Source organism: Diadema antillarum, unplaced genomic scaffold, assembly GCF_040938485.1.
Source record: "Diadema antillarum isolate AM-2024a unplaced genomic scaffold, OU_Dant_1.0 scf00000157, whole genome shotgun sequence".
Classification (NCBI taxonomy): Eukaryota; Metazoa; Echinodermata; class Echinoidea; order Diadematoida; family Diadematidae; genus Diadema; species Diadema antillarum.
The window spans coordinates 1,010,154-1,025,383 of record NW_027271046.1 but is presented as its reverse complement, the minus strand read 5'-3'; the positions used below and the strand labels follow the sequence as shown (position 1 = coordinate 1,025,383).

The 15,230-nt window shown below is 36.6% G+C and overlaps 3 protein-coding genes across 3 annotated transcripts in view; 1 reads left to right on the top strand and 2 right to left on the bottom strand.

Annotated features, from left to right (window-relative positions):
- LOC139722098 (ATP-binding cassette sub-family C member 5-like) overlaps positions 1-15,230 on the top strand; it is a 105,227-nt gene that overhangs the window by 62,063 nt on the left and 27,934 nt on the right. The gene's annotated exons all lie outside the window — the stretch shown is intronic.
- LOC139722107 (sialidase-1-like) lies at positions 301-5,852 on the bottom strand. Its single transcript, XM_071633427.1, has 3 exons — positions 5,135-5,852; positions 3,642-3,733; positions 301-2,347 (listed from the first exon to the last, which is right to left on the bottom strand). Exons 1-3 carry the CDS (start codon positions 5,769-5,771, stop codon positions 1,943-1,945), a joined length of 1,134 nt encoding a protein of 377 aa, XP_071489528.1. The 5' UTR covers positions 5,772-5,852; the 3' UTR covers positions 301-1,942.
- On the bottom strand, positions 9,715-14,404 carry LOC139722105 (sialidase-1-like). The gene is made up of 3 exons (XM_071633425.1): positions 13,769-14,404; positions 12,715-12,812; positions 9,715-12,169 (listed from the first exon to the last, which is right to left on the bottom strand). The coding sequence occupies exons 1-3, from the start codon at positions 14,388-14,390 to the stop codon at positions 11,765-11,767; spliced, it is 1,125 nt and encodes a 374-aa protein (XP_071489526.1). The 5' UTR covers positions 14,391-14,404; the 3' UTR covers positions 9,715-11,764.

The window sequence follows — 15,230 nt, the reverse complement described above, 5'->3', positions numbered from 1 at the left end:
CAATTACATGAAGCCAGGGTTTTGTAGGTGCAATGTTTATAGTGTGACCTTTATTGCACAATGTAAAATGCATGAACACAGGGAATGAAATCATGGTAAGAATGTAGTAATAATAATAATAATAATAATAATAATAATGTCTTATTTACCCAGGGTAGCCTCTTCAGTGTTGCCACTGCTCTACCAGAGGACCCTGCCATTATTATTACTCTAGCATTTGCCAGGTACCCATTTATACACCTGGGTCGAGAGGGACATCGTGGGTAAAAACATCTTGTCCAAGGATGTAAGCACTGGGCGGGATTCAAACCCGGGTCCTCGGTTCGGGTGTTGGAGTCTTATCCATTATGCCACAGCACCCCCACAGACACTTGTCAAGCACTTGGCACAGGAAGCACATGTGTACATTTGATCTTTGAAGAAAGAATACTGTGGAGCTAACTCACAGTCATTACCAAATAAAATCTAAAATAGAAATTTGAATGAAACCAGTATTTCAGCTAGAGTTACAGTAGAAATCATAACAAAACTGTCGCTGAGTACAATTTTTGAAACATATCAGTTGACTGGCTAACGCATGGCTGGTGGCAACATATTAAAAAATATCAATTACATGATTGAACAGTCACTCTGCATTGCCTTTTTTTTTCCAATATGAGGACTGAACTGGGTAAAGGTGGATGATCAAATTACAGTTTGAAGAATGCAATGTGTGTAGTTTAAGAGTGCTTCAAATAACATCACAATTGAAGTTCCATATCCGACATTAATCTCATACACCGTACACTGTGACTTATCCAGTTTCCCAAACTTTTTAGAATGAAATGTATTTGGGCATGTACAAGTTGTACTACAATTGTATGTATGTAATTGAGCTAGGTTAAAGTTACATTTCATCCATCACCATGTCTCATGAAAGATGTCATCAAATAACTACAATGGCATGATTTATCCAACACCTTCATGACTATTTCTCAACATGTTAGCCTATCTAATGTACAAACTCTTTTTGTATCTCTTTTTACATGATATAAAATGTACAATATGTAATTTATTTTCAACATTCATATTTCAAGACTACAAGAAAAAAAAAATTACTGTGTGCGCTACATGTATCAGGTGGAATAATTAGTTATGTATTATTGTCAGAAGAGCAAAACATAAAGAAGTAGATGGGTATAAATCATCAACTACAGGGTGACTACATAAAAAAAAACTACAATGTTGTAAATAGGTTTAAGATATGCTGTTTTAAGGATGTAAGGTATAACAGTCCATGCCTTCTTTACTTTGATAAAGGGTGGGTGCACGTGGACTTCAGTAGTCAAGAATGTTTACACTGTATGGAGTCAGTAAAAAGAGACATTGTAGAAATTCTGTCACATTCAAAGAGTATATATTTCATTTCCTTCCAAAGATATTCAAAGTACTTGAATATTCAATAATTATAGGAGCTGGTACTTAAGTTCTCTACTCATTGCATTTGAATTCTTTTTTTTTTTAAATTTAAAATGCAAACAATACATCAAAGATTCAGAAATGATTCCACCTGAACAAAAAAAACAACCAAACAAATGAAAAAAAAAAAACACTGTCATTGTTAACATGTGCAACTACACAATCACGCTCGAGATCCCCATTCCACAAAGAAACAAAATATATAGTATTACAGCTGCACAAAGAAGTTTTCATGAACATCTTGGAGATTAGCACTTCATATGATAGATATATACTGCATTTGAAGTCAAGACAAACGATAAAATCAGCTGTCAAGGAAGAAAATACACCATCATAGAAAGTTCCCAAAGAGTGCAGCTTTATCCAATGACATGTAAACACATATGACACAAAGGTGCATGAGTTCAATTTACATAATACACTGTAATATTGAATTGGATTTCATTGAGGCACACATACAGAGATACATGTATGTATTATTGCCTTAAAGATTAAGCTGAATCTTGACAAATGAGATGTACTTGTAGCCATCCTTTTCAAAGATCAATCCAATGTGGTTCTCGTCGATCGGGCTCAGACAGGAATATGCACTTCCTTTTGGGTAGATGTTCAGCATACTCTGATACGACGCACCAGAGTCCAAACTCCAATGCAGGGTCATGTTGACACGACTGGATGGATTGTATGCATGACTGAAAAATATGATGTCATTGAAATTTAGGATTGAGCCGCAAACGCCAGGGTCCACCAGTTCCTCTTTCAGCCTCATGTGAGAGAATGGAAATGTTTGCCCGCCGTCAAAGCTGAGAACTTGGATGCGACAGTGACAGTGATAGGTGTAGGTATTTCTGATATTGGCAAGAAGTGTTCCATTCTTCAGTTCAACGAGCTGCATCAGAAAATAAAGCAAATGTTTGTCATGGACATTACATTTTCTCAAACAGAGGTCAAACTGTTTATAAAAAAGAGCATGTATATGAAGTGTATCTCTTCCGAAATGGAGATCTTGAAAGTAGCTCAGTTTAAAATGTAGATTTTAGGTATGTTTTTCTTTTTAAGTCTACCATGAAAGAAACAAAATTATTATGGCCTTCACAACTGTGATAACTCATCCTGGTCTCATTGTAGGAATTCAATAGATAGCTTTCACTTTCTTCACTATTATTGATAAAAGACATATCCTGTTTGTATTACACTAAGCACTGAGCAGTAAACCAGCCAGTCAGAAAATGAAGGCACACGCAGCAGCCATTGATATGCTAAAGTTTAAGTCACATAATTAAGAATACAATGGACGTAATTTAATCTTTAGGGGTAAAAAATATAAGTACTACACACAAATGAAAGGTTTCTTTAAAAATAATGAGTCTATTAAACATGATTTGGTTTCAATCCATGGTCACTATTTTTTTTTTTCTGTTCTAGCCTGCAAAAGCTTGTACCGAGGTATTTAACTTAAAACTGTAAGAACATGGGATGAGGTTTGTTCTCAAGCATACTGAGGACAAACATAGGACCAGGTATGCATGAATCAAATAGTGCACTCATAAAAAGTAGGTATCATTACATCCCTAGAATGGAAATAGCCTCTTCATCAGTGGCAATATTTCTTCTCTTTTTTTTAATCTGTATTGATATATATATAGTAGTATCATTTCTTTTCTTTTTTTTTCTTTTTTTTTTTGCTATACAGCCATTTCAGAATTATTGGAACTGGTTTCTTCTTTCAATTACTGCTACTACTACAGACCATCTTTTCCCTCAAGTCTCAGATTATACCACAGACAAACACATGCACAAGGAAAAATAATGGCACGCCTAAAAATATCAGAAATCTGACAGACTGCTCCACCTTTTCTTCTGGTACTTAAGCTTAAATACATGCATTATGTGCAAACAAGATCTTTGCATACCGGGTACTGGTACTTTAAAACGAGGAATGTTTGCGTGCATTCTAATTTTGCGAATTTCACGAGCGCCAAGGTTCGCGATATTAAAATGCACATGAAATTTCTTGTCTACACTATATGCATTGAACGCCAGTGGCAATTCGCGCAAATTTCATGCCACGAAAAAAGCCGTCGGCTCCAATTCTCGAAAATTTCGTGCCGCAAATATATCATGTTTTACAGTATCACCAATTAACATTTTTTTCCTTTACTTTTTTAAAATCATATACATACCTGCACTTCACCTGGAACAAAATCCCCTGTGACTTTAGTTTGCTGATATGGCAAGCCAAACAGTCCTTCATTTAAATGCCATGTCACTCCATCTAAATGAATACAAGGTAATACATGTGGAGGAAAGCCATTCTTTAGTGCATTCTCAGCTTACAGATTTACACATGCTACAAAATCACTGCAGAAAGAAAAAGAGGGGAAAACCTCAAAAAGTAACTCTTTAAAAGCCACACAAATATCACAATGACATAAGGTCCTTTATACACATTATATGAATGTATTTCTATATCCTTAGTGAAAATGATTTGTGAAAGGAAATGTCCCTACACTCTTCTCTAAATCAAATACAGGCTTTATCATTACATGAGATCACTGGAAAAGTCGAAATGATTGAATAAAACTTGATATGCATTAATTAGCTATCTGCTTGCGACCATTTTCAAATTTCATTTTGTTTTGGTTTTATTTTGGTACTGTACTCATTGACATTCATGTACAGGCACTCTGTGGCCATGTTGAGTCCTGTGAAACTTATTTATTTCATGAGCAAGACATTTTCTAAGTGATCAACTGAATACTGGTTTTGAAATGATTTCTGTATGGCTTCAAGTAAGTGTATCTTACCATGTACATATCTATTATTTCAAAATGAGTATTGTTGGGGCAGAATTTAAATGTTGAGCCACAATGAATGGCCAAATAGAATTTTGGTGGATACTTCATTGAAGAAACAGCTGCAAGGAAACCATGGAGCCAATATGGCCCATGACTAATGGAAGAAAACGATCAGTATTATATACATGTATGCTCAAGGCAAAAACAATACATTGTACTTAGAAAGGATCTTGCACAGAAAAGATGTCATCATGTCCTCACTTTTTGTTGAGTGATTAAGGTTCTAGATAGAAACTCATCAGATCATTTTCACGTTACAAAAATTGTCATATATGTAATAATCTTTGCAATTTCATCTACAGACATCTCTTGATACACTATTTATAGTCCTGCACTTGCTATTACAGCCAACCCCCCTTTTTTATAATAAGCACTGTAGGACCTACATGTTAGTTTCATAAATTTTACTAAGTTAAAAGATGGTAATGTGCAACATAAAAAATTCGTAAAAACACTACAATAACTCTTGAAGTTGTACCATAAAATTAAATGTGATGTAAAATAAATTGTCGCCATGTCAGGAAATTGCTAAAATTTCTGTGGACAGGAGATAATACTTAAATCTTTTACACACGGCTCTACTTTTATATCCCTTTGCCCCGCTTTGGTTAGAATAGAATATGTGAAGTCCCTTTGCCATGATTGATAGTGCCTTCCATCTTACAAGTATACAAATTTGTTTTATAACCTTGCCATACTAAATGACACGCTTAAACTGCTGACTCACATACAGGATTATTGTATAACTAAATTTACAAGTATTTTAACCCATTATGGGTACAAATTGGCCATTAATTTAAAAAAAAAAAAACTCTCACCATCACTGTAAAGGCAGAACATTGATCTTTCACTTGCTGTCGGCAGATGTCCACACGTGATGAGGCGGCCCTTGTGTGGATTGTACTTTTTCTGAATACCATAACCTGGGCCGGGATCCCAGTGTAGTTGTGCAAGAAGCGGGTTGTTTTCTGCCATATTTATCGGCTCTTGCCATGAATAGCCCCAATCTGTACTTGTCACTGTAAAAACACCAGACGGTTTTTGACCCGTAGTGTTGCAGACAGAGTGCACGCAGAATGTGTGCACCAAGATTAAGGTGTTGTTATTACGGTTGATCATAACAGTTCCGAGATTCAGCCCATCTGGAACCTTGTAGTCATTGAGTATGAAAGAAGTTGGTCCCCACGAGTTACCGCCATTTGTCGACCGGCGCATCGCGATGAACTTCGCCCCAGCGTCGGCGGAACTGTACTTCCGAGCTTCGCTGAATGCGAGTAGGTCACCGGTTGGTACTTGGATGATTAGTGGGATTCGGTATGTAGATACCTCCCCTTCTGCTTTTGATTCCCATATCAGCTGCTCTTCTAACACAAAGGGCTTGATCGATATTACGTCCGTAAGTGTATTAAGCGTCAGAATAGATAAAAACACGAACGTTTGGGGGAATATCGCCATGATGATCTGTTCGACGGCGATCACTTGGCTGGTGACTCGACGAAGAAGATAAACGAAGTGAAGATAAACGTCAGGTGACCTAACAACCTCTTCTCCAGTGCTCCAGTATAGTCTTCCTGAACACAAACATTGATGCGTTAGTTCTCATTTCTCAGACCCTTGAAAATCTTGCGCAATTACGTTTGGATCAGACAATTTATAGCTTCCCTTCTAATTCCACGACGATTAATATGGCCCTCGCTACAGCTTTTCACTGAAGAGATGCAAAATTAAGAAAAATGATTAGTAAAATTTGGTTTTGCTTGTAACTAAGGTCATACCAGCGACTAAAACAGATGAAATTTGCACGGGTTCTCAATGATGAGCAGGTGCACTCATCTTTCTTTCACGGGTGTCAGAAAACAAAACTTCGATCGCGGTGCCCCGGTGGCCCTGGCCAGGGACACTCAAAATTGATGTCAGGCCACCAAATTTCCAAACAGGTTATATTTTGGTGGCCCGATCAGGAAACTGAATCCATATTGGATTTGTATGTTTCCTTCATTTCGGGACCACCTAGTTTCAAATTGAAAGATACCACATTTTACTATTGACATTTTTGATTGATAAATGATCAGTTTCCAGTGTATGCAGCAGGGTTGATATGATCATCGTAACCTGCAACAAACACTGCAGATTCATTGCCTCAGATATTAAGGCAAGATCACATTAATTATTCTAATCAGCGTGAAATATATATGGAATTTTAAAGTTAAAGTGTTCAAGCATGAAAGCGATATTGGTCAAAACATATCACTTATATGCAAATATAAGATGATGTCATGATGATGTCATCATTTTACAAGCTTCCCAAGAACGAAATCAGTGATATTGTGTATTCTGGCAAATTAAATGATTGTAGTCTTGTAATATTACAGATTTTTTTTTTTTCAAAGGCAATAGTATAGTGATCGCAGAGTGACAAAGATTTGGAATAAAAAGAGAATCCCAAAGTGATGAGAGTGTCTACACATGGTCTATGAGATTAAACACCATGCATTACTTCATCTCATGGGCGTATGTGATTACAAGAAACATGTGAAAATCTATATTTCCATTCTCTTTACACTCTACTCTTTTACATGAGCATGGTGTCAAGTATGGAGTTGAGATGTTCTTTTATCAAATTCATACTTCCTCAACCTGTTATCAATCGAAACTGTAGAATGCACCTCACTGATGTGTTGATGCTATCTGACAAGAAATATAAATAGAGCAGATCGTTAGTTATGATTTCCTGGAGTACATCCTTTTGTGAAGCACCTTTCCGATTAAAACAGTTTGAACCACTAACAAATTACTAACAATGAGCCTTGGTTCCTTTGTTTCCATGCAAACAAATCTTCAGCTCCTTTTAAAGCTTTATAGATGAAGGGTCACATGCAGTATCTCATGACCAAGTAAAATGAACACGGATATTTCTAAATAGATTTAGTATGAGTTACATCAATGAAAGTCCCAATAAAGAACAATTCTGCCAAGGTGTATAGAACATGTTAAAAAGGTGTACGTGCTTGAAGAGTTTCAGGGTAAAGTTATTTCAAGCTGTTATTCAGTATTTAATGTATTAATCATGTGATGTTATACACTGTATAATGTATTATATATATAATGTGTTATATATATATATATATATATATATATATATATATATATATATTTAATATATCATGTATAACACAAGGAATCTGCAATGGAACAATAAAATGAGGGTACTGTATACATAATACAGGGCTGCCGAACAAAATTAAGCAAGCAAATATACAGCCACACACAAAAAAGTTTGTTTTGGTTACAAAATGGAAACAATTGCTTATGCACATGTGTTTCTAAATGCTGCATCAAAGTAGAGGGGACATAAGTATTCTCCATTCAAAAAAAAAAAAAAAAGAGAAAGAAGTTTAGATTGAGTATACATGCATAAAGTATTGCTTTTTCACAGATTGTAATTGAAATTGAATTTTTTATATTCATTTTTATTTCATTCTTATCTTTTATTTATTCATAATGATAATAATAATAATGATAATAATAACCATAATCATAATAATGATGATTATTATTATCTTTTTTATTATCATTATCATTTACTAGTAGTAGTAGTAATACTACTACTACTACTACTACTACTACTACTACTACTTGTACTAGTAGAAATACAAGTGCACCTAAATTCCTGAGATATACAGTAATTCATTATCCTGGGCTCAACACTAATTTTTTTTTTCTCTGATGGCATGTTAGAGCCATTTAGATCTGAATTTAAAATTTTGGTGCCCCCCCCCCCCCCCCCCCCAAAAAAAAAAATGAAGCACAAATGTACAATGTGGTATATCACAGGGCACAGCTCCAATTTTTTTTTTTCTGGTGGCCCAAGTAAGAAACGTTGTGGCCAAAAATAAATGGAAACGTAACAATTCATTTGGAAACTTACGTGCCCAATATATGGCCTCACAAGATAGCCTTTTTTTTAAATTTATTTGGTGACCAAACAATACTAGTTGCCCTGGGCCACCAGGTCACTGCTTATATCAAGCCCTGCATACATGTATATGCATAGATGCACCCCATCAACATTAACACACACCTCAAACCACACGACAGACACTCCACGTAACACCAGTCAACAACAACAACAAAAAAAAAATGACACTCATGGAAGAAACGAAAGATTACCAGAAGGCCGACTGACCATCATTTATGGTCTATTTGATATTCATGTTATTGTCCTATCACGAAAATCCGACAATGAGATGACTGAAATCATGCGTTGTTGTAATATTATAACATATATGTATTATATAAGACATAATATTGTCCATCATGAAAAAATCTAAATGGTACATCTACTCTTAAATACAAGCATATGTACACTTACATACACATACATGTAATTACTGAGAAAGTAAAAGATCAGTATGAAAAATAGTTCAGGATTGGGCAGCTTGTTCAATCAATGCATATTTTGAACTATCAGTTGCCCTCAACCCTCCCAGCACATGTAGATAAATAAAGAAAAAAATAACAGAAAAAATTATAGATACTTGAAAGAAAATCAGCAAAGAATTTTATTCCAACAGCAAAGAGAAGTTTGATTAATGACATATCTGGCTTGTCACTTTCAGCTGACATGTTTCATTACCAAAAGCACCTACTTGACAAATTAACACTTCCTGGTGGGCCTTAATCAAGATTATGTGTACTTTAAATAGGCACTCCCATACATCATAAATCCATGCATACATGTACTGGTATATCATATATATTTGTAGTGTATATATGCTGAATAAAGGTGAAGTCATATATCCAAATCAGAAGAGAGGAAAACATGACTATTGAAACTTAAAAAACAAACACATTCTACAGATATGTGAAACAAACTTTTTGTCACTTTTGTGCTCTTGGAGAATCACAATACACTGTACTACAAAACTATTAAAAAAACACACACACTCAATACATTTCATGCATTTACATTTCATACTCATTACATGAGTACACAAAGCATATATTATATGTGTCTGCATTTTCTTCATACATGTTCCCACAAATAAATCCCCCCTAATAAAGCACCCTCCCCCCACCCCCAATAACATGCACACACAAGGTCAGATACACCCAAAGGGCCTCTTTTATGGTATGAGCAAACTCCAAAAGGCGAATTCAATGGGTCGTAAATTCAGTCTTCTTTGTCCTGGCAAATATGCAGCAAAGATCTCAACATTCCAACATAACACTGAGATGAGACCTGAGGTTATCATGTGGAGAAATATATACCAGCAAAGTCATGGTGAATCAGTAGTTGTAAAACAATCCCCGCCCCCTCTTTTTTAAGTCGGTCATGGCTAAGATATATTACACAAGGAAACAGTTACCCTGTAATTCACATACCTATTTGCTCTGTGCTTGTGTACTATTGCGCACACAGAGTAGTACATTGTATTAAAAAATGTTAATGTGCACACATTGTTGAAACCATTAGTCCAGTTTGTACTTGTCCAATATTAAATGCCACCCATGTTTGCGTGCCATCATAAATCCACATCAGAGTGAGACGTAATATGAGAGAATTAGAAAATATGCATGTATGTCACACTTTGCTGCATACTTGTGACTTTGTATACAATCCTTTGTTTGTGATTGGCTAATGCACTGACAGTCAAACATACTGGTACATGTTGGCATTTGGTCTCTTCTGACACCTGCTGTTGCACTCAGAAACATCTACAGTGTACACTACTGCCTGTAAACATTTACTATGGGGTGAGAGGTTAGACTCCATAGTTGACAGCATTTTTGTTGAATGGTGCCATATACAGTTTTTACAATGTGACTATTGTCCATGTTCATTGAATTTTCTGTGTTTTTCTTTTTTTTCCAGAGGTGTGTACCTTGCAAACAGGAAACCAAAAGCAGGAAATTATGCCCACGACTGAATGATGGCACAATGAATAATGCACACCGTAGGCCATAATGGGCAATGCATGAATCACACAGAACACAAATTTACATGTGTTAAGGCTACATGTTGATTCATGAAAAGGATTCAACAGTAAATTGTATGGCTGAAGAGAAGAGGTATAAGTGCACGAGCAATCATAAAATTACTTGGACTGCAATAACAATTGAGGGTGGACAAAGTTTTGTCATAACATGCATAGCGATTGAATGTTTTAAAACATAGAAGTTGACCTTCAATGACCTTTGATAATCACATGGGTACTTTATCAGCATCGTGACTTATATAGGCTTTCAATACAAAACTTACCCATACCCAAGCTTGGTTGTAAGTGGTTATTGCATCAAAAAGTTCTGGAATTAAAGTAGACCCCACAGCAATACCCAAAGTTTGTGAGAAACCAAGATGGAGATAGGGATTGACAAACGTATGGAGGGAAACCAGGACCATAGAATAAAAAAAAGTTCATTTACACACCTTATAATTTGCAGTAAATGGTCACTGCATGAAAGATTCATAGACAAGATACATTGTAAAAGATACTCAATCTTGCAGGTTAACTTTAAAATGTGACCTTAAAATCGTCGGCTGAGAATGAGAAGGGTGTTAAGTTGTCTCAAACACTATTGGTTTAGTGGTAACTGAATGCCCTTATCATTCTCAACCGATGAAATGTTCTTCAAAAACGGTAGACGTTAAGTTGAACATAAAAGGCAAATAGTCCCAAGTGCAAATATTCTGTCTTTGCATACCCCCAATCTAGCATTATATAAAATAAAAAGCAAGTTTTCCTAAAGTAAAAACATACATGCAAATTAATGCAAATACACATTAGAAAAAAAAACCCACAACAATCTGCTCCTCTGATTACAACCTACACTATCACTAGTCAGTGTTTGACTAGTCATGCTTTTTAAACTCAAAAAGGCAGACACTACTGCAGCAGATGTCTGGCATGTCTGCAATTAGAATATTATGCCAACCTGCACTTCTGATAAGATTACTAACTTATTACATAGGTTTGCATTCATTTGGCAATATAATTCAAATTATCAAAAGAAAAAAAAAATCGATTTTAAATTTCATTGCCACACAGGCAGTCACAGACTTACAGTTGGAATCAACTTTATAATCAATTCTAACTCTTCATAAAACAGGGCCCTGATAAGATTACTGACTTATTACATAGTTTTGCATTCATTGCCAATATAATTCAAAATAATATGTATTACATTTCATAACAGTTCTTAAGCAGGCAGATAGATTCAAAATGATTTGTTGGAAAAAACACAATTTAGTTTGGCACATAATGTACACAAAATAATATGACATAGAATACGATTATCACACAATTTTACTGATATGCCAGTCGGAAACTATGTATACATTGTACATGTATAACTTGTCCATTTGAAATTATTATTTCATGCTGATATAATCTGGATTACAATTTAGTTGTCAAACATTCAGCTGCATTGAATGGATGCACACAACATCAAAGATTAAGCTGGATCTTGAGAAATGAAATGTACTTCAAATCATCTTTCTCATACACAAGACCGATGTGGTTCTCATCAATGGTGGACAGACAAGAGTACCCACTACTCTTCTCATAGAGTGTTAGAAAGTTGGGGTACGTCTCCCCCGAGTCCACACTCCAGTGGAGAGTCAGGTTGACCCTCTGGCTTGGGTTGAAAGGGTTGCTGAAGAAGAGGATGTCACCGAAAGGGAGCAACGAGCCGCACACCCTGGGATCTATCAGCTCCTCCTTCAGGGTGACGTAAGGGAGGGGGAACGTCTCGCCACCATCAAAGCTTAGAGCCTGGATGCGGCAGTGGCAATGGAATGACATCTGGTTCCGCGCATTGATCAGGAGTGTCCCATTCTTCAGTTCAATGACCTTTGACAGAAAAAAAACAATGCATCTTGACTTCAAGCAGATAATGCAGTCTGTCTTTGTATAGAAGTGTATGTATACAGTATACTGTATTCTGAATGGCTATCACAATACCAGCATATCAATTTGAATCTGAGCAAATACACTCAGTAACAAAGCCACTACCTTTTAATAGTCCATTCATAATTTTGTATGGTCCCCTAGATATATCATTCACAAAGAGAAATTGCCTCCTTTTTTATAAATTTTTTTTTTTTTTTGTGAAGATATTGACTTTGTTGCAAGGTGATGTCAAAACATAGTGACTTGGAAAATTATCATCAAAATAGTCAATAGTCAAATGTTTCTTTCAAGAAAAACTGAAGTGTCATTTCACATACAACGGAAAAAAAATTACCAAGGTAGTCATAACACATGAAATTTCATGACCATTATATTACGTTTTTATATCTTGCTAACTTTCAGAAAGCTCTTGAGCATCTGTTGTTATTGCTGCTTTCCCTGCCAAACATGATTTTTTTTTTTAAGGTAAACTCTCCTTGAATTACCTGCACTTCACCTGGCTCAAAATCCCCAGTCTTCATTGAAGAGAGCTGGTATGGAATCTTCATTAGTCCAGGGGTCATCTGCCATGTTGTACCATTATCTAAATAGCAATGGCAGAAAGAAGACAATTTCATCAATCATCTACATTTCAAGCCTGAAGGTTTGAGAGTGACTAAGCAATATCACACGACACGATAAAGTGATAAGGTCCCAATGTTACACTGTATAATCTACATCTTGTTCAATCAATCATTCAACTCCTCTAGATTCTGTCATGTATGGTAGAGTCCACACAATAATTACTACGAGGGATAGTGGGAACGTGTAGTGTACATGTAGCGCAAATAAGAGGTACTGCATATTCAATTTGGCTTGAAAGTATATACACTTTTGTATGCCCAAGGGGAAAAACCATAGCCTGATATATTCAACATTGACATGTACATATGTATCTACACATTTGACCAGGGAGGCGACTCTCTACATTTGTACCTCCCTAATTTGACATTATTGTTTTATACTCTGAGCACGGATTAACCCTTGGAAGCACGGATGTGATTTTATTTGAAGCATTGCTTAATTAGTACTAAGTTGCAGTTGCAGCAACAGCAAACATGCCAGATTTTTGCATCAATGTTTATGACCCCTACCCCACCCCATATATAGTTTGCAAGTATTGCCAGACAGATGGTAGTTTTGGTTGAGACCTGGCTTCAGGTTTCTGACTTCTTCTCTTTTTTGTGAGATAATGAGAAACCTCTTACTTAGGATGAAAATTGATGAAAATTGGTTTTGAAATGGCTGAGATATCCAAAACAAGGTGATCAGGTACAAAGGGTGGGACCCATCTTCTATTAGGATCGCTTTGTTTTACTTTGTTTTTGGATATCTCAGCCATTTCACAACTGATATTCATCAAATAAACTTTGAATATCAGTCTTAGAATTGTATGCTCTGTAACATTTCATTATAAGTGGTTTCTTAGTATCTTGCAAAAAGTTGAAAGCTCAATTCTCATCTCTACCCATACCCCGGTTCGCATTTGACTTAACTTACCATCACTGGTCAGACAAAACAAGGAATAACGACCTTGTCCACACGTGACAAGTCTTCCTTTATGAGGTTCATACATCTTCTGGATACCATAACCTGGACCCGGGTTGTAATGAAGATTTTTCAACAGGGGGTTTCCATCTGCGAGATAAACCGGTTCGGACCACGAATATCCCCAGTCTGGACTGGTGATCATGTATATACCTGCCGGTTTCTCACCAGTTCCGTTCACACAGACAGTGGCTGAATGAATACAGAATGTGTGGATAAGAATGAGTCGGTTGTTTAACCGATCAACTGTGATAGTTCCGAGATTTGTACCATCGGGAACGTTGTAATTATTGAGGATGAACGTGTTGGGTCCCCACGAGTCACCACCGTTACTTGAGCGGCGCATCGCGATGAACTTCGCCCCGGAGTCCCGGGTGCTGTATTTTCGAGCTTCGCTGAATGCCAGCAGGTCTCCAGTAGGCACTTGGATTAAGAGGGGAATGCGATAAGCTGCGACATCTTCTGGACCTCCCGACTCCCAGATTATCTGCTCCATGATAACAAAAGGTTGAAGAGTTTCGACATTAAACAGACAAGTTAGAAGGACTAGCGCTGTACAAATTAATTTCGTCATTTTCGGACAACTCGTATTGGATATTGGTTCGCTACTACCAAGACTACTTTACACTACACTCCGTCCAGTCCGTCGACGGTGACACTTCATCGGCTGCGGTTAATCACCACCGAAGATAAGAATAATCGGTCACCACATCCACACACGTGACAAAAAGTAAACAATCTCCCATGAAGGTCGTGCTAGGAGCACAACCTCGCTTCCAGTGATTACAATTTGTCATCATCGCATCGTCCTCTAAAATGCTGCAGAGCGAATGTATGTTGAACTTTTAACGAGGTATGATGCATAATCAATAACAATTTTTGCACAATGACATGATATTGTGAATCAATAAAAGGAAATAAAAAGCCGGGATATTTCAGAAGTGTAAACGAGATAAAATAGGCCGGCCTACAGTTTTAAATGAGAAGTTAGTGTCTAGTAGATAAGACTATTAAACCCAAGTACTGTAAAAGTGGATATTTTCGCGCGACTAATTTTTCGCGCTAGGCCGGGTCAGAAGAGTTTCGCGTGTTTTTAATTCCGCGGAATCAAGACATCACGCACAGGAACGTATGGCAAGCAAAAATATTCGCGTGTTTTTATTTTCGCGCTAGTTTCTGGTTGCGCGAAATGCGCGAAAATTTCAACACCGCGAAAATTTCCACTTTTACAGTAGTATGCTGATAGCGCGCGCCTATGGGAAGCCCTCCTCGCCTCGTACAATGCGGAAGCGACATGTATTGTATGCAGTGCATCAAAACCACGTATTGTAACAGCATACGCGTTAACACGATTTGCCATGGTAGTATACAGTAATTTGCACGCTGCTAGCTGTAATCGAAGAGCCCATAATAA